Below are 24,927 nucleotides of genomic sequence, written 5' to 3' on the forward strand. Positions count from 1 at the left end.
CTTATCCCTGCAAGCAGCCAAAGTGCTACACCTGCCCATACACCCCCTCCCTCACCTTCATTCAGGACCCCAAACAGTACTTCCAGGTGAGGCAACACTTCACCTGCAAACCTGCTCTGGTGCTCCCAATGTGGCCTCCTCTACATTGGTTGAGAGCTGCTGTAAATTGGGAGACTTTCGTCGAGCACTACTGCTCCCTCTGCCCAAAGCAGAACTTCGGGGTAGTCAGATTCTCTCTTGTGCCAAGATGAGGCCACCCTCAGGGTGGAGGAACAACACCTTATATTCTGTCTTGGTAGCCTCCTGATGGCATGAGTATCGATGTCTCCTTTTGGTATTTTTTTTCTTCCCACCCCTTTTCCACTCTATTCCCCACTCTTACCTTTTAACTCTTATCATCTGCCTATCACTTTCCCCTGGATACTCTCCTCCTTCCCTTTCTCCAGTTCAGCCCTTTACCTTTCCCACCCACGGCTTCACCTCTCACCTTTTAGCTATCCTCCTTCCCATCCCAACATTTTATTCTGGCATCTTCCTCCTTTCTGTCCAGTCCTGAAAGAAGGGTCTCAGCCCAAAACATCAACTGTGTATTCATTTCCATACATGCTACCTGGCCTGCTGAGTTCCACCAGCATTTTGTGTGGGTTACTCTGGATTTCCACTATCTGCAGACTTTCTTGTGTGTATCATCCATATCCTGTTGTAATCTTAAATAATTTTCTTCACTGTCCACTATACAGTTAAGGTGCTTGGAAGCAGGTACAGAGGAGATGTCAGAGGTAAGTTTTTTTACGCAGAGAGTGGTGAGTGCATAGAATGGGCTGCTGCCACCGGCGGTGGAGGCAGAAATGACAGTGTCTTTTTACAGACTCCTGGATAGGTACATGGAGCTTAGAAAAAGAGAGGGCTACGGGTAACCCTAGGTAATTTCTAAACTAAGTACACGTTCTGCACAGCATCATGGGCCATCTATCACCCTGTCTGCAGAAATCCTGAGTCACCTTTTCAGAAAATGGAATCAAATTCCTGACACATAACTCACGCACATAAAGCCATGCTGTCGATCCCTATTATCCTATCCATTTCCTGCAGTTCCACGCTGACTGAATCTCTCTCCCAAGTCACCCTTTTGCTCCAAATATACCTACAGATTTTTTTTTACATCACAGATACTTTATGGCCCCCTTTTGCCTTCCTAATTTCCTCCTTAAATATTCTCCTACATCCACAGTATTTGTTAAGGGACTCACGTGATCCAGATGCCTGCACCTGTCTCATGCCCCCTCCAGAGCTTCAACATCCATTGGTCCTGAACTCTCCCAATCTCACTTTGAAAACCTTCCCACTTGCCAAACATTCCTTTACCTGCATGAATTAGCCTCATCCAATAAGTATCTCAAACTAGGGCCAGTTCTTTATTGTAACAAATCCACATTAGTCATAAAATATTTGAAATATTTGAGGGCTTCAGATTTGTAGATAATTGGGCAGTTTTCCAGGAAAGGTGGGACCTGTTCTGGCGGGACGGATTACATCTGAACTGGAGGGGGACAAATATTCTTGCAGGTAGGTTTGCTAGAGAGGCTCCAGTGGATATAAACTAGAAACAAGGGGGGAGGGGAACCAGAGTGTAGGAACAGATGTATGGGAGAAGGAAGAAAAAGAAGATAATAAAGTTGTTTGCACTGTCAGTGATAAACAGAGTAAGAAGTGGAGAATTTCTTAAATGCATTTATTTTAATGCTAGGAGCATTGTAAGAAAGGTGGATGAGCTTAGAGCATGGATTGATACTGGAAGTATGATGCTGTAGCTATTAGTGAAACATGGTTGTAGGAGGGGTGTGATTGGCAACTAAATATTCCTGGATTTCATTGCTTCAGGTGTGATAGAATCGGAAGGACAAGAGGGTGTTGCATTGCTTGTCAGAGAAAATATTAACAGCGGTGCTCTGGCAGGATAGATTAGCGGGCTCGTTGAGGGAGGCTATTTGGATGGAACTGAGGAATGGGAAAGGTGTAGTAACACTTATAGGGGTGTATTATAGACCACCTAATGGGGAATGAGAATTGGAGCAGCAAATTTGTAAGGAGATAGCAGATATTTGTAGTAAGCACAGGGTTGTGATTGTGGGAGGTTTTAATTTTCCACACATAGACTGGGAAGCCCATACTGTAAAAGGGCTGGATGGTTTGGAGTTTGTAAAACGTGTGCAGGATAGTTTTTTGCAGCAATACATAGAGGTACCAACTAGAGAAGGGGCAGTGTTGGATCTCCTGTTATGGAATGAGATAGGTCAGGTGATGAAGGTATGTGTTGGGGAGCACTTCGGGTCCAGTGATCACAATGCCATTAGTTTCAATATAATTATGGAGAAGGATAGGACTGGACCCAGGGTTGAGATTTTTGATTGGAGAAAGGCTAACTTTGAGGAGATGCAAAAGGATTTAGAAGGAGTGGATTAGGACAATTTGTTTTATGGGAAGGATGTAATAGAGAAATGGAGGTCATTTAAAGGTGAAATTTTGAGGATACAGAATCTTTATGTTCCTGTTAGGTTGAAAGGAAAGGTTAAAAGTTTGAGAGAGCCATGGTTTTCAAGGGATATTGGAAACTTGGTTTGGAAAAAGAGATATCTACAATAAATATAGATAGCATGGAGTAAATGAGGTGCTCGAGGAATATAAAGAATGTAAAAAGAGTTAAGAAAGAAATTAGAAAAGCTAAAAGAAGATATGAGGTTGCTTTGGCAGGTAAGCTGAAAATAAATCCAAAGGGTTTCTACAGTTATATTAATAGCAAAAGGATAGTGAGGGATAAAATTGGTCCCTTAGATAATCAGCTATGTGTGGAGCCAAAAGAGATGGGGGAGATTTTGAACAATTTCTTTTCTTCAGTATTCACCAAGGAGAAGGTTATTGAATTGTGTAAGGTAAGGGAAACAAGTGGGTAAGTTATGGAAACTATGATGATTAAAGAAGAGGAAATCCTGGCGCTTTTAAGGAATATAAAAGTGGATAAGTCTCTGGGTCCTGACAGGATATTCCCTAGGACCTTGAGGGAAGTTAGTGTAGAAATAGCAGGGATGCTGACAATTATTTCAAATGTCATTAGAAACGGGGATGGTGCCAGAGGATTGGCATATTGCTCATGTTGTTCCATTGTTTAAAAAGGTTCTAAGAGTAAACCTAGCAATTATAGGCCTGTAAGTTTGACGTCAGTGGTGGGTAAGTTAATGGGAAGTATTCTTAGAGATGGTATATATAGTTATCTGGATAGACAGGGTCTGATTAATCAACATGGATTTGTGCATGGAAGGTCACGTTTGACAAATCTTATTGAATTTTTTGAAGAGGTTACTAGGAAAGTTGACGAGAGTAAAGCAGTGGATGCTGTCTATATGGGCTTCAGTAAGGCCTTTGACAAGGTTCCACACGGAAGGTTAGTTAGGAAGATTCAATCGTTAGGTATTAATATTAAAGTAGTAAAATGGATTCAACAGTGGTTGGATGGGAGGTGCCAGAGAGTAGTGGTGGATAACTGTTTGTCAGGTTGGAGGCTGGTGACTTGTGATGTGCCTCAGGGATCTGGGTCCAATGTTGTTTGTCATATTCATTAATGATCTGGATGATGGGGTGGTAAATTGGATTAGTAAGTATGCAGGTAGGTGGCATTGTGGATAATGAAGTAGGTTTTCAAAGCTTGCAGAGAGATTTAGGCCAGTTAGAAGAGTAGGCTGAAAGATGGCAGATGGGAGTTTAATACTGTTAAGTGTGAGGTGCTACATTTTGGTAGGACTAATCCAAATAGGACATACATGGTAAATGGTAGGGTATTGAAGAATGCAGTAGAACAGAGTGATCTAGGAATAATGGTGCATAGTTCCCTGAAGGTGGAATCTCATGTAGATACGGTGGTGAAGAAAGCTTTTGGTATGCTGGCCTTTACAAATCAGAGCATTGAGTATAGGAGTTGGGATGTAATGCTAAAATTATACAGGGCATTGGTAAGGCCAAATTTGGAGTATTGTGTACAGTTCTGGTCACCGAATTATAGGAAAGATGTCAACAAAATAGAGAGTACAGAGAAGATTTACTAGAATGTTACCTGGGTTTCAGCACCTAAGTTACAGAGAAAGGTTGAACAAGTTAGGTCTTTATTCTTTGGAGCGTAGAAGGTTGAGGGAGGACTTGATAGAGGTATTTAAAATTATGAGGGAGATAGATAGAGTTGACATGGGTAGGGTTTTTTAATTGAGAGTAGAGTAGATTCAAACAAGAGGACATGAGTTGAGAGTTAGGGGGCAAAAGTTTAGGGGGAACTTCTTTACTGAGAGTGGTAGCTGTGTGGAACAAGCTTCCAGTAGAAGTGGTAGAGGCAGGTTCGATATTGTCATTTAAAGTAAAATTGGATAGGTATATGGACAGGAAAGGAATGGAGGGTTATGGGCTGAGTGCAGGTCGGTGGGACTAGGTGAGAGTAAACGTTCGGCACGGACTATAAGGGCCGAGATGGCCTGTTTCTGCGTAATTGTTATATGGTTATTTGGAAACTCACCTTGAAGAATGACAGAAATATTTTTGTTATCCATCCACTGTGTCAGCTCTGCTGAGTGCTTCAGAAATAGTCTGTGGACACAGGAAGACATTGCTGGTGCATTTAATTCAGTCTCAATGAAAGCTCTGTCACAATCGGGGCAACCAGAGTAAGGGCAACAGTAGCTATGGGCAAGGTGTTGGGGTGACTATCGTTGGGGGGGGGTTAACCAGTGTCGGGAGAAGGCAACTGGTGCTGTGGTCATCCAACACCAACCCAGAAGTGGGGAGTTCACAGTCACTTTTAACACCTTAACCCATGCTCTACCATGTAAAGTAATCTTAGCTGTGGGATATCCTCACATTGACTGGAAACCTCTGGAGATGTGACAGAGACCAAGCTCCAGTTAATCTTGGCTCCACAAGAACAGAATTAATGGAACTCAAGGGAAGCCATTGAGTGCTACTTGGAACACAATGTGCTATTGCCCCAAGACAATCGACCAGAGCAGCTCTGCTTCCCAATGACCACTAGAACAGGATTGGTGTAAAGCAGCCTTCTTTCTCACCTGACATACTCTAGCCACCGAGTGTTCTCTAATGAGGACAGCCACTTCTCATCTGTTTCTTCAAATGAATCTAGTGGGACAAATTACATTTTATGTAGTTACATTTCTCAAAGATGCAGGTGATGGAAACATTGTTCCCAGCACAGAACACTGCACGTTTTTACATGAACAATAGCGACAGGTGCAGTGGGATGAGACCTAGGTCAGGTCAGCCAGTGACACAAAGAAAGCAATAAGGTGTGCATCAAGACTTTCAGACATGGGCAGAGAAATGATAACCAACACCTGCATCACACAAGACCATCTCCAAGTAGACTATGTCCAACTGCCTACTTTTGACACATCTTCAATACAATTATTGCAAGTAAATCAGTCACCAAACTCCAGACCCTGGAGCCTCCCACTGCAAGTAGACCCTTGACTTACTGACCAATGCACAACAATCGGCAAGGATAGGCAGTAACACCTCCACCGCAATTGTTCTCAATACTGGGGCTCTTCAAAGTTAGATCCTCAGCTCCCTGTACACTCATGGCCAGATACTGCTCTAACTCCATTTACAAGTTTGCAGATGATACTGGGGAAAGGAAGAGGATGGCAGCAGCAATCGAGGACTCTACAGTTAGGGGGTCTGACAGGCAATTCTATGGATGGAAGAAAGAAGCATGGATGGTAGTTTGCCTCCCAGGTGTCAGGGTCTGGGATGTTTTGAATCGCATCCACAACATCCTGAAGTGGGAAGGAGAACAGCCAGAGGTCATGGTACATATTGGTACCAACGACATAGGCAGGAAAAAGAAGGAAGTCCTGAAAACAGACTACAGGGAGTTAGGAAGGAAGTTGTGAAGCAGGACCACAAGGGTAGTAATCTCGGGATTACTGCCTGTGCGACGTGACAGTGAGTATTGGAATAGAGTGAGGTGGAGGATAAATGCGTGGCTGAGGGATTGGAGCAGGGGACAGGGATTCAGATTTCTGGATCTTTGGGACCTCTTTTGGGGCAGGAGTGACCTGTACAAAAAGGATGGGTTGCACTTGAATCTGAGGGGGACCAATATCCTGGCAGGGAGGTTTACTAAAGCTATTGGGTAGACTTTAAACTAGGATTACTGGGGAGTGGGAACCAAACTTAAGAGAAGGTTGGCTCACAAATAGAGAAAGCTTGGAGACAGTGCAAGAGGGAGGATAGGCAGGAGAAGGGATGCACTTAGACCGATGGTTTGAGATGTGTCTATTTTAATGCAAGGAGTATTATGAACAAAGCGGATGAGCTTAGAGCGTGGATCAGTACTTGGAACTATGGTGTTGTGGCCATTACAGAGACTTGGATGGCTCAGGGGCAGGAATGGTTACTTCGAGTGCCAGGCTTCAGATGTTTCAGAAAGGACATGAGGGAAGGCAAAAGAGCTGGGGGCTTGGCACTGTTGATCAGAGATAGTGTCATGGCTACAGAAAAGGAGGAAGTTAGGAACCGGAAGAGGTCAATAACTCTACTGGGTGTTTTTTATAGGCCACCCAATAATAATAGGGACATCAGGGAGCAGATAGAGAGACAAATTCTGGAAAGTTGTAAAAATTACAAGGCTATGAGAGGTTAAATGGGGTGGAGTTTGTTAGGTGTGTTTAGGAAGGTTTCTTGACACAATATGTAGATAAGCCTACAAGAAGAAAGGCTGTACTTGATCTGGTATTGAGAAATGAACCTGGTCAGGTGTCAGATCTTTCAGTGGGAGACCATTTTGGAGATAGTGGTCACAATGCTATCTCCTTTACCATAGCATTGGAGAGGGATAGTAACAGACAAGTTAGGAAAGTGTAAGGGGAAATATGAGGCTATCAGGCAGGAATTTGGAAGCATAAGTTGGGAACAGATGCTCTCAGGGAAATGTATGGAAGAAATATGGCAAATGTACAGGGGATATTTGCATGGAGTTTTGCATAGGTACATTCCAATAAAACGGAAAGGATGGTAGGGTACAGGAACTGTGGTGTACAAAGGCTGTTGTAAATCTAGTCAAGAAGAAAAGAAGAGCTTATGAAAGGTTCAAAAAACTAGGTAATGATAGAGATCTAGAAAATTATATGGCTAGCAAGAAGGAGCTTAAGAAAGAAATTAGGAGAGCCAGAAGGGGCCATGACAAGGCCTTGGTGGACAGGATTAAGAAAAACCCCAAGGCATTCTACAAAAACATTAAGAGCAAGAGGACAAGACTTGAGAGAATAGGACCAATCAGGTGTGACAGTGGAAAAGTGTGTATGGAACTGGAGGAGATAGCAGAGGTACTTAATGAGTACTTTGCTTCAGTATTCACTACGGAAAAGGATCTTGACGATTGTAGGGATGGCTTACAGTGGACTGAAAAACTTGAGCATGTAGATATTAAGGAAGAGGATATGCTGGAGCTTTTGGAAAGCATCAAGTTGGATAAGTCTCCGGGACCAGACAAGATGTACCCCAGGCTGCTGTGGGAGGTGAGTGAGGAGATAGTTGAGCCTCTGGCGATGATCTTTGCATCATCAATGGGGACGGGAGAGGTTCCGGAGGATTGGAGGGTTGCAGATGTTGTTCCATTATTCAAGAAAGGGAGTAGATATAGCCCAGGAAATTATAGACCAGTGAGTCTTACTTCAGTGGTTGGTAAGCTGATGGAAAAGATCCTGAGAGGCAGGATTAATGGACATTTGGAGAGGACATATGATTCGGAATAGTCAGCATGGCTCTGTGAAAGGCAAGTCATGCTTTACGAGCCTGATTGAATTTTTTGAGGATGTGACTAAACACATTGACGAAGGTGGAGCAGTAGATGTAATGTATATGTATTTCAGCAAGGCATTTGGCAAAGCTTATTGAGAAAGTAAAGAGGCATGGGATTCAAGGGGACATTGCTTTGTGGATCCAGAAGGCAAAGAGTGGTTGTAGACGGGTCATATTCCGCATGGAGGTCCGTCACCAGTGGTGTGCCTCTGGGATCTGTTCTGGGACCCTTCATGATTTTTATAAATGACCTGGCTGAGGAAATGGAGGGATGGATTAGTAAATTTGCTTATGACACAAATGTTGGGTGTGTTGTGGATAGTGTGGAGGGCTGTCAGAGGTTACAGTGCGACATTGATAGGATGCAAAACTGGGCTGAGAAGTGGCAGATGGAGTTCAACCCAGAAAAGTGTGAGGTGGTTCATTTTGGTAGATCAAATATGATGGCAGAATATAGTATTAACAGTAAGACTCTTGGCAGTGTGGAGGATCAAGGGAATCTTGGAATCCGAGTCCATTGGACACTCAAAGCTGCTGCACAGGTTGACTCTATGGTTAAGAAAGCATATGGTGCATTGGCTTTCATCAATTGTGGGATTGAGCTTAGGAGCCGAGAGATAATGTTGCAGCTATATAGGACCCTGGTCAGATCCCACTTGGAATACTGTGCTCAGTTCTGGTTGCCTCACTAAAGGAAGGATGTGGAAACCATAGAAAGGGTGCAGAGGAGATTAACAAGGGTGTTGCCTGCATTGGGGAGCATGCCTTATGAGAATAGGTTGAGTGAACTCGGCCTTTTCTCCTTGGAGTGGCGGAGGATGAGAGGTGACCTGATAGAGGTGTATAAGATGATGAGAGGCATTGATCATGTGGATAGTCAGAGGCATTTCCTGAGGGCTGAAATGGCTAGCACGAGAGGGCAGTTTTAAGGTGCTTGCAAGTAGGTACAAAGGAGATGTCAGGGGTAGACAGTGGTGAGAGTGTGGAATGGGCTGCTGACGACTGGTGGGGTGGATCTGATAGGGTCTTTTAAGAGACTCCTGGACAGGTACATGGAGCTCAGAAAAATAGAGGGCTGTGTGTAAACCCTAGGTAATTTCTAAGGTAAGGACATGTTTGGTACAGCTTTGTGGGCCGAGGGGCCTGTATTGTGCTGTAGGTTTTCTACATTTCTATGTTACTGTAATGGACTTTATCTCAAATAACAATGAGTAAAATTACAGGAAAGACATCAAGAACATGATGACATGACAAAAATCTATCCCTCAATGTCACCTAAAAACCTGGTCAGTGACTTCAGTAAGTGGGCTAATGCACAAGCTGCTGTCCTAATCAATGGTGAGAGCTTCAAGTTCCGAGATGTGAACATCACCAATGCCTATCCTGGCCCTACTACATTGATGTTGCTGCAACAAAAGTTCACTGATGCCTCTACATCTTCAGAAGGGTAAAGAAATTTGGCAAGTCCCACCGGCTCTTATTTATTTTTATCAATGTACCATAGAAAGCATTCTACCTGAATGCACAATGGCTTGCTCTCATGTGACCATAAGAATCTGCAAAGAGTTGCAGACATAGCTCAGGAACCAGCCAACTAAGGTTCTTAATCACAAGGACTGCAGTGATTCAAGGAGACATCTCACCACCACCACAGCAAGTAGAAAAATAAAGAAAGAGGTGACATAGAATCAGAAAATGTAGAATACTCGTGGGTAGAGCTAAGAATCTGCAAGGGTAAAAAGACCCCATAGGAGTTATTTACCGTCCTCCAAACAGTAGTCAGAACGTGAGCTACAAATTAAAACGGGAGATAAAGGAGGCTTGGCAAAAGGACAATGTTATGATATTCATGTAGGATTTCAATATGTAGGTAGATTGGGATAATCAGGTTGGTGTTGAATTTCTTGAATGCCTATAAGATGGCTTCTTAGAGCAGCTTGTGGTTGAGCCCACTAGGGGATCAACTATTCTGGATTGAATGTTGTGCAATGAATCTGAATGGGAACCAGAGTGCCAAAGCAGATAATGGAGCGGGGGTGGAAATAAATGTTAAAAGTTCATGCAAAGTCGCAAATAGAAGGGTTGTGTGTGGTGGTAATAATCTTCTGAGGTGTGCCTATTTCAATGCAAGAAGTATTGTGGGGAAGGCTGACAAGCTGAGGGCATGGATTGACATTATAGCCATTAGTGAAACTTGGCTACAGGAGGGGCAGGACTGGCAGCTTAATGTTCCAGGGTTCCGACATTTCAGACGTGATAGAAGCAGAGGAATGAAGGGTGTGGGGGGGTGGCATTGCTAGTCAGGGAAAATGTTACAGCAGTGCTCAGGCTGGACAGATTAGAGGGCTTGTTTACTGAGGCCATATGAGTAGAGCTGAGAAACAGGAAAGGTATGACCACATTAATGGGGTTGTATTATAGACCACCCAATAGTCAGCGAGAATTCGAGGAGCAAATCTGCAGAGAGATAGCAGACAATTGCAGCAAACATAATGTTGTGATAGTAGGGGATTTTAATTTTCTGCATATTGTTTGGGACTCCCATACTGTTAAAGGTCTAGATGGGTCAGAGTTTGTAAAATGTGTTTAGGAAAGTTTTCTAAATCAATATATAGAGGTACCAACTAGAGAGGATGCAATATTAGATCTCCTATTAGGAAATGAGTTAGGACAGGTGACGGAAGTGTGTGTAGGGGAACACTTTGGTTCCAGTGATCATAACACCATTAGTTTCAACTTGATCATGGATAAAGATAGATCTGGTCCTCGGGTTGAGATTCTAAACTGGAAAAAGGCCAAATTTGAAGAAATGAGAAAGTATCTAAACAGTGTGGACTGGGACAGATTGTTCTCTGGCAAGGATGTGACTAGTAAGTGGGAGGCCTTCAAAGGAGAAATTTTGAGAGTGCAGAGTTTGTATGTTCCTGTCAGGATTAAAGGCAAAGTGAATAAGAATAAGGAATCTTGGTTCTCAAGGGATATTGGAACTCTGATAAAGAAGAGAGAGATGTATGACATGTATAGGAAACAGGGAGCAAATAAGGTGCTTGAGGAGTAGAAAAAGTGCAAAAAACACTTAAAGAAATCAGGAGGGCTAAAAGAAGACATGAGTTTGCTTTGGCAGTCAAGGTGAAGGTGATCCTAAGATCTTCTACAGGTATATTAAGAGCAAAAGGATAGTAAGGGATAAAATTGGTCCTCTTGAAGATCAGAGTGGTTGGCTATGTATGGAACCAAAAGAAATGAGGGAGATCTTAAATGAGTTTTTTGTGTCTGTATTTACAAAGGAAACTGGCATGGAGTCAATGGATATAAGGTAAACAGGTGGTGAGGTCATGGAACCTATACAATTTGAAGAGGAGGTGGTGCTTGTTATCTTGAGGCAAATCAGAGTAGATAAATCCCCAGGACCTGACAGGGTATTCCCTCAGACCTTGAAGGAGACTAGTGTTGAAATTGCAGAGGCCCTGGCAGATATATTTAAAATGTCGGTATCTACGGGTGAGATGCCGGAGGATAGCTCATGTTGTTCCGTTGTTTAAAAAAGGCTCTAAAAGTAATCCGGGAAATTATAGGCCAGCAAGTTTAACATCGGTAGTAGGTAAATTATTGGAATGAATACTAAGAGATAGGATCTACAAGTATTTAGAGAGACAGGGACTTATTAGGGAGAGTCAACACAGCTTTGCGCGTGGTAGGTCATGTTTAGCAAATCTATTAAGAGTTTTTCGAGGAGGTTACAATGAAAGTGGATGAAGGGAAGGCAGTGGATGTTGACTACATGGACTTCAGTAAGGCCTTTGACAAGGTCTCGCATGGGAGATTAGTTAGGAAGATTCAATCACTAGGTGTACATGGTGAGGTAGTAAATTGGATTAGATATTGGCTGAATGGGAGAAGTGAGAGAGTGTTAGTGGGGGACTGCTTCTCTGAGTGGAAGCCTGTGACTAGTGGTGTGCCACAGGGATCAATGCTGCATCCATTGTTATTTGTCATCTATATCGATGATCTGGATGATAATGTGGTAAACTGGATCAGCAAATTTGCTGATGATACAAAGATTGGAGTTGTAGTGGACAGTGAGGAAGGTTTTCAAAGCTTGCAGAGGAATCTGGACCAGCTGGAAAAATGGGCTGAAAAATGGCAGATGGAGTTTAATACAGACAAGTGTGAGGTATTGCACTTTGGAAGGAAAAACCAAGATAGAACATACAAGGTAAATGTTAGGGCACTGAGGAGTGCAGTAGAACAGAGGGATCTAGGAATACAGATACAAAATTCCCTAAAAGTGGCGTCACAGGTAGATATGATAGTAAAGACAGCTTTTGGTATATTGGCCTTTATAAATCAAAGTATTGAGTATAAGTGTTGGAATGTTATGTGGTGAGGTTGTATAAGGCATTTATGAGGCCGAATTTGGAGTATTGTGTGCAGTTTTGGTCACCAAATTACAGGAAGGATATTAATAAGGTCAAAAGAGTACAGAGAAGGTTTACAAGGATGTTGCCGGGATTTGAGAAACTGAGTTACAGAGAAAGGTTGAATAGGTTAGGACTTTATTTCCTGGAGCGTAGAAGAATGTGGGGAGACTTGATGGAGGTATATAAAATTTTGATGGGTATAGATAGAGTGAATGCAAGCAGGCTTTTTCCACTGAGGCTAGGGGAGAAAAAAACCAGAGGACATGGGTTAAGGGTGAAGGGGGAAAAGTTTAAAGGGAACATTAGGGGGGCCTTCTTCACACAGAGTGATGGGAGTGTGGAATGAGCTGCCAGATAAAGTGGTAAATGCATGCTCACTTTTAACATTTAAGAAAAACTTGGACAGGTACATGGATGAGAGTTGTATGGAGGGATATGGGCCAGGTGCAGATCAGTGGAACTAGGTAGAAAAATGGTTTGGCACAGCCAAGAAGGGCCAAAAGGCCAGTTTCTGTGCCATAATGTTCTATGGTTCTAATTGATTACAGAGTTTAAGGTAAAGGAACCCTTAGGAGACAATGATCATAATTTGATAGAATTCATCCTGCAACTTGAGAGGGAGATGCTAAAGTCAAATGTATCAGTATTACAGTGGAGTAAAGGGAACTACAGAGGCACGAGAGAGGAGTTGGCCAAAGTTAATTGGAAGAGAACACTCGCAAGGATGAATACAGAGCAGCAATGGCTGGAATTTCTGTGAGCAATCTGGAAGATGCAGCAGAGATACATCACAAAGAAGTAATAATATTCTAAAGGCAGGATGATGCACCCATTGCTGATAAAAGGAAGTCGACACCAACATAAAAGCTAAAGGGAGGGTACATAATCGAGCAAAAATTAGTGGGAAGTTAGAGGATTGGGAAGTTTTTGAAAACCAATAGAGGGCAACATAAAAAGTCATAAAGAGGGGAAAATGGAATATGAAAGTAAGCTAACCAATTATACTAAAGAGGATACCAAAAAGTTTCTTCAGATACATTAAGAATAAAAGAGAGGTGGTAATAAATATTGAACTGCTGGAAAACAATGCTGGAGAGGTAGTAATGGGAGAAAAGGAAATGGCTGTCAAACTGAATAAGTATTTTGCATTAGTATTCACTTTGAATCACTAGCAGTATGGTGGAAGTTCCAGTGTGTCAGGGGTCAGAAGTGTGTGAAGTTGCCATCACTAGGCAGAAGATTCCTGGGAAACTGAAAGGTCTGAAGGTAGATAAGTCACCTAGGCCAGATGGTGTACATCCCATGGTTTTGAATGAGATGGCTGAAGAGATTATGGAGGCATTCGTAATGATCTTTCAAGAATCACTAGATTCTGGAATGGTTCTGGAAGACTGGAAAATTGCAAATGTCATTCCACTTTTCAAGAAGTGATTTCTTTTCAAGAAAGGAAACTATAGGCCAGTTAGTCTGACCTAGGCAATTGGGAAGATTTCTTCAAGGGAAAATCTTGCCTGACAAATCTGTTGGAATTCTTTGAAGAAACAGCAAACAGGATAGACAAAGGAGAATTGGTTGATGTTGCATACTTGGATTTTCAGTAGGCCTTTGACAAGGTGCTGTACACAAGGCTGCTTAACGAGTATTACAGGAAAGATTCTAGCATGGATTGAGCATTGCTGATTGACAGGAGGCAAAGAGTTGTAATAAAGGGAGCCTTTCTGGTTGGTTGCTGGTGTAAGGAATGGCTTCTTATTGTGCTCTATGCGATTTGGACAATGGAATTGATGGTTTTGGGGCCAAGTTTGCGGAAGAAGATAGGTGAAGGGGCAGGTAGTATTGAGGAAGCAGAGAGGCTATAGAAGGACTGAGATGGATTAGGAGAATGGGCAAAGAATTGGCAGATGGAATACAGTATTGGGAATTGATGGTACTGCACTAGTAGAAGAAATTAAAGCATAAATTATGGGGAGAAAATTCAAAAATCCGAGGTGCAAAGTGGCTTGTGTGTCCTCATGCAGGATTCCCTGAAGGTTAATTTGCAGGTTGAGGTGGTGAGGAAAGCATTCATTTTGAGAGGACTAGAATATAAAAGCAAGGATGTAATGTTGAGGCTTTATAAGACACTGGCAAGGCCTCACCTGGAGTACTGTGAATAGTTTTGAGCCCCTTATCTAAAAAAAGGGTGTGCTGTCATTCAAGAGGGTTCTGGGAATGAAAGGGCTACTGATTGATATCTCTGGGCCTGTACTCACTGGGAATCAGAAGGATGAGGGGGGATCTCATTGAAATCTATCAAATGTTGAAAGGCCTCAATAGAGTGGATGTGGAGAGGATGTTTCCTATGGTTGGGGAGTCCAAGACCAGAGGGCACAGTCTCAGAATAGAGAGACATCCATTTAGAACAGGGATGAGGAGAAAGTTCTTTAGCCAGAGTGGTGAATTTGTGGAATTTGTTGCCAAAGGCAGCTGTGGAGGCCAAGTCATCGGGTATATTGAAGGCCAAGGTTGATAGGTTCTTGAATAATATGGGCATGAATGCTTATGGGGAGAAGGCAGGAGATTGGGGCTGACAGGGAAATGGATCAGCCATGATGAAATAGTGGAACAGACTCAATGGGCCAAAAGGCCTAATTCTGCTCTTATATCTTATTTTCTTATGGTCTTAAATGATCATCTTGCAACCATAAGTAAAACAAAAGTGGACAGCAGAGAGCAAAGAAGCCAATTGTTCATCCCTCCAACACTTAGTACAACTACAGGCATTCCATAAATGGGCTGGTCAGGTAGGAACTGCACAGTATATTCCCAAAGGACTTAAGCAATTACAGGACAAGCAACCACATAGAGAATACAAGGGCAGACTTATGACATACAGTACAACAAGATACACAAACAACCCAATCACTCAGGTTTCAAAAATACAACCAAAGAATTTAGACACAGTTGGTTAACGTGAAGCAGAGAGGGGAATGTGAGGAAAAGCTCTGAATTGACTTCACCATTAATGCACAGCTGCTTTAGCCTGACAAGAGCGAGCTGCACCTCCGATACTTTTGGTAAACTCTTATCGAGGTCAGATTTAAAGACCTCACTCTTCTGTGGATGACTCTGTGCGATCGCCTTAAGGATCCTAACAAAAAAAGGATAAAGGTTCATTGAGAAAATACAAAATAAATATCCAGCATTCAGATATTTGAAGAACATCATTATTGGAATCCTAGCACCTTCGGGGACTGTACCCCGGGGAGAGACGGTGTATCAGGGACTGTACCTGGGGAGAGATGGTAAATCAGGGTCTGTATCCCGGACAGAGATGGTCAATCAGGGACTGTACCCCGGACAGAGATGGTAAATCAGGGACTGTACCCTGGGGAGAGACGGTACATCGGGGACTTAACCCCGGAGAGAGACGGTAAATCAGGGACTGTACCCTAGGGAGAGATGGTACATCGGGAACTGCGCCCCGGTACGTCAAGGATGGCTGGCAAGCAGGAGGCAACGAGTGGGAATAAAAGAGGACCTTAATATTTGGCTGCCATTAGTGGTATTGGGACTGCTACTTTTAACTTTGTTTGCCAGTGATTTGCATAATGAAATTGATGGTTTGTGGCAAAGTTTGTGGATGATACAAAGATAGGTGCAGGCGTAGGTAGTGCTGAGGAAGCAATGCGATTGCAGACGGACAGACAAATTAGAAGAATGGGCAAAAAAGTGGCAGATGGAATACAATGGTTGGAAATGTATGATAATACATTTTGGTAAAAGGAACAATAGTGTGGACTATTAGCTAAACGGGGAAAGGTTCAAACATCAGAGGTGTAGAGGGAGTTAGGAGTCCTTGTGCCAGAAGGTTATTTTACAGGTTAACTCTGTGGTAAACAAGTCAAATGCAATGTTGGCATTTATTTCAAGGGGAATCGAATATAAAAGCAAGGAGATAAAGGTGAGCATTTATAACACACTAGTCAGGCTGCATTTGGAGTTTTGGGCCCCATATTTCAGAAAGGATGTGTTGCCCAGAGGAGGTTCATGAGGATGATTCCGTGAAAGAAGAGGTTAACATATGACGAGTGTTTGGCAGCTTTGGGCCTGCACTCAGTGGAATTTAGAAGAACGCAGGATGGAACTCACTGAAACCTACTGAATGTTGAAAGGAATAGATAGGGTGGATGTGGAGAGGCTGATTCCTATGGTGGGGCTAATCAGAACTAGAGGGCACAGCCTCAAAATTGAGGGGCGACTTTTTAGAACAGAGCTAAGGAGGAGTTTTTTTTAAGTCGGAGAGCGGTGAATCCATCAAATGCTCTTCCACAGACTGCGTTGGAGGTCAAGTCCATGGTACATGCCTGTGCCACGCGACAGTGAGTATAGGAATAGAATGAAGTGGAAGATAAATGCATGGCTGAGGGATTGGAGCAGGGGTCAGGGATTCAGATTTCTGGATCATTGGGACCTCTTTTGGGACAGGCGTGACCTGTACAAAAAGTCTGGGCTGCACTTGAATCCGAGGGGGACCAATATCCTGGCAAGGAGGTTTACTAAGGCTATTGGGGAGAGTTTAAACTAGAATTGTTGGGGGGTGGGAACCGAAATGAAGAGACGGAGGAAGGGGCAATTAGCTCACAAACAGAGAAAGCTTGGAGACAGTGCGATAGGGAGGATAGGCATGTGATAGAGAAGGGCTATGCTCAGACCGATGGTTTGAGATGTGTCTATTTTAAACCAAGTTGCATTATGAACAAAGCAAATGAGCTTAGAGCATGGATCAGTACTTGGAGCTTTGATTGTGGATGGCTCAGGGGCAGGAATGGTTACTGAGAGTGCCAGGCTTCAGATGTTTCAGAAAGGACAGGGAGTGAGGCAAAAGAGGTGGGGTGTGGCACTGCTGATCAGAGATAGTGTCATGGCTGCAGAAAAGGAGGAAGTCATGGGGGGATTGTCAACTGAGCCTCTGTGGGTGGAAATTAGAAACAGGAAGGGTCAATAACTCTACTGGGTGTTTTGTATAGACCACCCAATAGTAACAGGGATATCAAGGCGCAGATAGGGAGGCAGATTCTGGAACAATGCAATAATAACAGGATTGTTGTGGTGGGAGATTTTAATTTCCTAAATATTGATCGGCATTTCCCTAGAGCAAGGGTTTAGATGGGGTGGAGTTTTTTAGGTGTGTTCAGGAAGGTTTCCTGACACAAAATGTAGATAAGCCTACAAGAGGAGAGGCTGTACTTGATCTGGTACTGGGAAATAAACCTGGTCAAGTGTCAGGTCTCTCAGTGAGAGAGCATTTTGGAGATAGTGATCACAATTCTATCTCCTTTACCATAGCATTAGAGAGGGAGAGGAACAGACAAGTTAGGAAAGTGTTTAATTGGAGTAAGGGGAAATATGAAGTGATCAGGCAGGAACTTGGAAGCATAAATTGGGAATAAATATTCTTAGAACATCTATGGCAAATGTATGGCAGAAATGTGGCAAATGTTCAGGGGATATTCGCATGGCATTCTGGTGTTCCAATGAGACAGGTACAGGAACCGTGGTGTACAAAGGCTGTTGAAAATCTAGTCAAGAAGAAAAGCTTACAAAAGGTTCAAAAACGAGGTAAAGTTAAGAGATCTAGATTATAAGGCTAGCAGGAAGGAGCTCAAGAATGAAATTAGGACAGCCAGAAGTGGCCATGAGAAGGCCTTAGCGAGCAGAATTAAAGAAAACCCCAAGGCATTCTACAAGTATGTGAAGAGCAAGAGGATAAGGCATGAGATAATAGGACCAACCAAGTGTGACAGTGGAAAAGTGTGCATGGAACCGAAGGAGATAGCAGAGGTACTTAATGAATACTTTGCTTCAGTATTCACTGTGGAAAAGTGTGCATGGAACCGAAGGAGATAGCAGAGGTACTTAATGAATACTTTGCTTCAGTATTCACTGTGGAAAAGGATCTTGGCGATTGTAGGGATGACTTATAGCGGATTGAAAAGCTTGAGCATGTAGACATTAAGAAAAAGGATGTGCTGGAGCTTTTGGAAAGCATCAAGTTGGATAAGTCTCTGGGACTAGACAAGATGTACCCCAGGCTACTGTGGGAGGCGAGGGAGGAGATTGCTGAACCTCTGGCAATTATCTTTACATCATCAATGGGGACGGGAGAGTTTCTGGAGGATTGGAGGGTTGCAGATGTTGTTCCCTTATTCAAGAAAGGGAGTACAGATAACCCAGGAAATTATAGACCAGTGAGTTTTACTTCAATGGTTGGTCAGTTGATGGAAAAGATCTCGAGAGGGAGGATTTATGAACATTTGGAGAGGCATAATATGATTAGGAATAGTCAACATGGCTTTGTGAAAGGCAGGTCATGCCTTACGATCCTGATTGAATTTTTTGAGGATGTGACTAAACACGTTAATGAAGGTAGAGCAGTAGATGTAGTGTATATGGATTTCAGCAAGGCATTTAATAAGGTACCCCATGCAAGGCTTACTGAGAAAGTAAGGAGGCATGGGATCCAAGGGGACTTAGCTTTGTGGATCCAGAATTGGCTTGCACACAGAAGGCAAAGAGTGGTTGTAGACGGGTCATATTCTGCATGGAGGTTGGTGATTGGTGGTGTGCCTCAGGGATCTGTTCTGGAACCCCTTCTTTTTGTGATTTTTATAAATGACCTGGATGAGGAAGTGGAGGGATGAGTTAGCAAGTTTGCTGATGACACAAAAGTTGGGGGTGGTGTGGATAGTGTGGAGGGCTGTCCGAGGTTACATCGCGACATCGATAGGATGCAAAACTGGGCTGAGAAGTGGCAGATGAAGTTCAACACAGATAAGTGTGAGGTGGTTCATTTTAGTAGGTCAAATATGATGGCAGAATATAGTATAAATGGTAAGACTCTTAGCAGTGTGGAGGATCAGAGGGATCTTGGGGTCTGATTCCATAGGACGCACAAAGCTGCTGTGCAGTTTGACTGTATGGAAGCATATGGAGCATTGGCCTTCATCAACCATGGGACTGAGTTTAGGAGCCAAGAGGTAATGTTACAGCTATATAAGACCCTAGTCAGACCCCACTTGGAGTACTGTGCTCATTTCTGGTCACCTCATTACAAGGAGGATGTAGCAACTATAGAAAGGATACAGAGGAGATTTACAAGAACGTTGCCTGGATTGCGGAGTGTGCCTTGTGAGAATAGGTTGAGTGAACTTGGTCTTTTCTCCTTGGAGAGGCGGAGGATGAGAGATGACCTGATAGAGGTGTATAAATTGAGAGGCATTGATCATGTGGATAGTCAGAGGCTTTTTCACAGGGCTGAAACAGCTAACATGAGAAGGTACAGTTTTAAAGAGATTGGAAGTCGACATCAATGATGTTTTTTTACGCAGAGTGGTGAGTGCGTGGAATGGTTGCTAGCGATGGTGGTGGAGGAGATATGATAAGGTCTTTTAATAAACTGGATAGGTATATGGAGCTTAGAAAAACAGAGAGCTATGGGTAACTCCAAGTAATTTCTAAATTAAGTACATGTTTGGCATAGCATTGTGGGCTGAAGAGCCTGTATTGTGCTGTAGGCTTCTATGTTTATTTATCTCAGTTGGAAGTTGATAGTTTCCTGATCAGCCATGATGGAATGACCGAGCAGACTCGATAAGCTGTGGTCTTGTGAGGGACTGTAACCCCGTGGGAGTCAGTATGTCAGGGAGTGTAACCCCAGCGCAGTCAGTACATCAGGGACTGTACCCCCGGGAGAGTCGGTATGTCAAGGAGTGTACCACCGGGAGAGTCGGTATGCCAGGGAGTGTACCACCAGGGGAGTCAGTACGTCAGGGAGTGTACCACCGGGGGAGAGTCGGTATGTCAGGGAGTGTACCACCAGGAGAGTCGGTATGCCAGGGAGTGTACCACCAGGGGAGAGTCGGTATGTCAGGGAGTGTACCACCAGGAGAGTCGGTATGCCAGGGAGTGTACCATCAGGGGAGTCAGTACGTCAGGGAGTGTACCACCGGGGGAGAGTCGGTATGTCAGGGAGTGTGCCACTGGGAGAGTTGGTACGTCAGGGACTGTACACCCAGGAGAGTCAGTACATCACAGACTGTATCCCCGGGGGAGTCACTCTGTCAGTGCCTGTACACCCGGGAGAGTCAGTACATCAGGGACTGTATCCCTGGGGGAGTCGCTCTGTCAGGGACTGTATCCCCAGGGGAGTCGCTCTGTCAGGGACTGTACACCCGGGAGAGTCAGTACATCAGGGACTATATCCCCAGGGGAGTCGCTCTGTCAGCGCCTGTACACCCGGGAGAGTCAGTACATCAGGGACTATATCCCCAGGGGAGTCGCTCTGTCAGGGACTGTATCCCCGGGAGAGTCAGTACATCAGGGACTATATCCCCAGGGGAGTTGCTCTGTCAGGGACTATATCCCCAGGGGAGTCGCTCTGTCAGCGCCTGTACACCCGGGAGAGTCAGTACATCAGGGACTATATCCCCAGGGGAGTCGCTCTGTCAGCGCCTGTACAACCGGGAGAGTCAGTACATCAGGGACTATATCCCCAGGGGAGTCGCTCTGTCAGGGACTGTATCCCCAGGGGAGTCGCTCTGTCAGCGCCTGTACAACCGGGAGAGTCAGTACATCAGGGACTATATCCCCAGGGGAGTCGCTCTGTCAGGGACTGTATCCCCGGGAGAGTCAGTACATCAGGGACTATATCCCCAGGGGAGTCGCTCTGTCAGGGACTGTATCCCCAGGGGAGTCGCTCTGTCAGCGCCTGTACAACCGGGAGAGTCAGTACATCAGGGACTATATCCCCAGGGGAGTCGCTCTGTCAGGGACTGTATCCCCAGGGGAGTCGCTCTGTCAGCGCCTGTACACCCGGGAGAGTCTTTATGTCAGGGACTGTACTGCCGGGGTCAGTATGTTAGCAACTGTACCCTAGTAGAAGTCAGCATCTTTAGGACAAGATGGGCCTTGACCTACTTGCAGCAGTTTATATTTTTACCCCAGGTCGCAGCCTCTGCAGTCTCTCATGTCTGAATGCTCAGCTGATGTTGACGGTCACGACCTTTAAGATAAGAGAGTGTGTGGGGCCTGGCCAGGATATACAAGGCACTTGGTGATACACCCTACCTTGTGTCATGCTTTCTCAGTTGTATGCCGGGTTTAATGTTAGCCATACGAACCAGGGAGCTGCCTGTCCAATGATGCCAGCACCACACCTGGAACAGAAGCAAGCATAAACAGAAACCTTTCATCCCATTACTAACTCTGATACACAGAGGTAATCTTGATGGGCTGAATGGCCTAATTCTACTCCTATATCATATGGTCTTATAGTCTTACTGTGAAAAGACAGGAAAATGGGCTTGAGAGTGATAATGAATCAGCCATGAAGGAATAAGGTCATAAGACCATAAGATATTGGAGCAGAATTAGGTCATTCAGTCCATAAAGTCTGTTCCACCATTTCATTATGGTTGATCCTGGACCCCACTCAATCCCATACATCTGCTTTCTCCCATATCCTTTGATGTCCTGACTGCCCGATAAACAATCAACTTCTGCCCTAAATATATGCATGGTCTTAGCCTCTACTGCAGTCTGTGGCAGAGCATTCTTCCGATTTACTACTCTGGCTAAAATAATTCCTCCTTACCTCTGTTCTAAAGGGTTGTCCCTCAATTTTGAAGCATGCCCTTTACTTCAGAGTACTCCCACCATTGGAAATGTCCTCTCCCCATCTACTCTATCTATTCAACATTCAGTGGGTTTCAATGAGATACCCCCACATTCTACTAAATTCCAGTGAGTACAGGCCCAAAAGCTGCCAAATGCTCCTCATCTGTTAACCCCTTCATTCCCAGAATCATCTTCGTGAACCTCCTCTGGACTCTCTCCAATGACCACACATCCTTTCTAAGGGACCCAAACCGATTGACAATACTCCGTGCAGCCTGACTAGTGTCTTATAAAGGCCCAGCATTATCTCCTTGCTTTTATTCCCTTTGAAATAAATGGCAACATTGTATTTGCTTTCTTCAACACCAACTCGACCTGTAGATTAACCTTCTGGGAGTCTTACACGAGGTCTCCTAAGACCTTCTGCACCTCTTATGTTTGAATCTTCTCCCCATTTAGATAATAGTCCACACTCTGTTCCTTTGACACTCTATTCCATCTGCCACTTTTTTTGCCCAATTTTCCCAATTTGTCTAAGTCCTGCTGCAATTTCATTGCTTCCTCAGCACTACTTACCCCACCACCTATCTTCGTATCATCTGCAAACTTTGCCACAAAGATATCAATTCCATTATTTAAATCACTGACAAACAATATAAAAAGCAGCAGTCCCAGTACTGACCCCTGAGGAACACCACTAGTCACTGGTAGCCAACCAAAAACCTTTATTCCCATTCACTGCCTCCTGCCTGTCAGCTATTCCTCTATCCATGCCAGTATCTTTCCTGTAACAGCATAAGATTTTAGCTTGTTAAGCAGCCTCGTGTGGCACCTTATCAAATTTCTTCTGAAAATCCAAGTAAATGACATCCACTCCCTCTCCTTTGTCGACCCTGCTGGTTATTTCCTTGAAGAACTCAAAACTGATTGTCAGGCAAGATCACCACTGAGAGAAATAATGCTGACTTAAACTTATTTTATCATTAATCTCCAAGTACACTGAAACCTCATCCTTAATAACAGACTCCAAAACTTTCCCAACTCTGAGGTTAGGCTAACAGGCTTATAATTTTCTTTCTTTTGCCTTCCTCCCTTTTAAAGAGTGGAGTGACATTTTCAATTTTCCAATCCTCCAGGACCATGCTAGAATCAAGTGATTCTTGAAATGTCATGACCAATGCATCCATGATCTCTTCAGCAACCTCTCTCAGGACTCTGGGATACAGTCCATCTGGTCCAGGTGACCTATCCACCTGAAGACCCTTGAGTTTGCTGAGCAATTTTTCCTTTGTAATAGCAATGGCACTCACTCCCGCTCCCTGACACTCATGGACCTCTGGCACACTTGCTAGTGTCTTCCACAGTGAAAACTGATGCAACATACCCATTAAGTTCATCTGCCATTTCTTTGTCTCCCATTACTATCTCACCGGCATAATTTTCCAGTAGTCCAATATCAACTCTCACCCCACTTTTTATATAACAGAAAAAAACTGTTGGTATCCTGCTTTATATTATTGGCTAGTTTGCCCTCATATTGCATCTTTTCCCTTCATAGAGCTTTTTTTTTTAGTTGCGTTTTGTTGGATTTTTAAAGTTTCCCAATCATCCAACTTCCCACTCACTTCTGCTACTTTCTACGCCCTTTCTTTGGCTTTCATGCAGTCCTTAACTTCCCTTGTCAGACATGGTTGCCTATCTCTGCCATTTGAGAACAACTTCTGTGGGACATATCTATCCTGTGCCTTGTTAACTATTTTCAGAACTTCAGCCACGTCTGCTCTGCCATCATCCCCGCTCATATTCCTCCTCCAATCCACCTGGACAAGGTCCTCTCTCATACCCCTGTAATTCCCTTTATTCCATTGCAATATTGACACATGTGACTTCTGTTTCTCCCTCTAAAACTGCAATATGTATTCAATCACGTCATGATTGCTGCCTTCTGAGGGTTCCTTTATGTTAAGCTCTCTAATAAGATCCTGGTTATTACACAACATCCAATCTAAGATAGCCTTTCCCCGAGTAGGCTCAAGCACAAGCTGTTCTAAAAAGCTATCTCATAGATATTCAACAAATTCCCTCTCTTGTAATCTGACACCAACTTGATTTTCCCAATCCCCTTGCATATTGAAGTCTCCCATTACTGTTGTGTCATTACCCTTGTTATGTGTCTTTTCCAGCTCCCCTTGCAATTTCAGTTGCAGATTTTGGCTGTTATTTGGAGACCTATATATGATTCCCATAATGGTTTTTTTCATTCTTGCAGTTTCTTAACTCCACCCACAAAGATTCAACATTCTTTGACCCTAAGTAACCTCTTTCTAAAGATGTAATCCCAACCAAGCCACACCACAGACTATGGTGTAGGCAGAGCAGACTTGATGGGGCAAACTGCCTCGTTCTGTTCATTTTTCTATGGTCTTATAGTCTTCACCAAATTAATGTGTCCAGACTGACTTCATTTCTAGCTGAAAAGTTTCCTGAGGCCTTTGTCGGTCTGGTTTTGTCATGGATGTTGCATCCTAGCTGTGAACCAATATGCTAGCCAGGCCATATGATATGGAGAACAAGCTGTGCCCATGCAAGAGGATTCCCCCTCTCCACAAAGTTGCTGAATCCAGAGGAACGGCTGAGACCAATACAATTTGGCACCAGTGACATTGCAGGAATTGCCAGTCAACGTTGAACTCAATGCGGGACTGCTTTAGAGACAACAGCTCTGGATTTTTCCTGAAGGTGGAGGTTTGAGATCAGAGTTTTTCTTCTCCTCGATCAGCTGCCAACATCAGCTGACAAGCCCCAACTGCCCAGTAAAAGATTTTACTCCTTCAGTAATTACTCTGTGAATTGTTTTCTTGTCATACAAACAAGGGAATTTTGGGTAGAATAAAGGGTTTTCACTCGTAGAGTCATCAGGACTTTACCAAATCCAAACCAGATGCTGCCCTTATGAGAGTTTGGTCAATGCCTACTTTGTACTGCAGTATAT

General features: G+C 43.8%; 1 protein-coding gene across 2 annotated transcripts in view; it reads right to left on the minus strand.

Moving 5' to 3' along the window:
* Positions 1-24,927, minus strand: part of mtmr10 (myotubularin related protein 10) — a 90,584-nt gene that overhangs the window by 13,265 nt on the left and 52,392 nt on the right. For both annotated transcript variants that reach the window (XM_073024739.1, XM_073024738.1), the window contains 4 exons: positions 21,387-21,475; positions 15,278-15,408; positions 5,103-5,172; positions 4,556-4,626 (listed from right to left, as the gene is read on the minus strand). In XM_073024739.1, the coding sequence (XP_072880840.1) occupies positions 4,556-4,626; positions 5,103-5,172; positions 15,278-15,408; positions 21,387-21,475 (361 nt within the window). The remainder of the gene's footprint in view (positions 1-4,555; positions 4,627-5,102; positions 5,173-15,277; positions 15,409-21,386; positions 21,476-24,927) is intronic.

Source organism: Hemitrygon akajei, chromosome 21 (genome assembly GCF_048418815.1).
Source record: "Hemitrygon akajei chromosome 21, sHemAka1.3, whole genome shotgun sequence".
NCBI classification, from domain to species: domain Eukaryota; kingdom Metazoa; phylum Chordata; class Chondrichthyes; order Myliobatiformes; family Dasyatidae; genus Hemitrygon; species Hemitrygon akajei.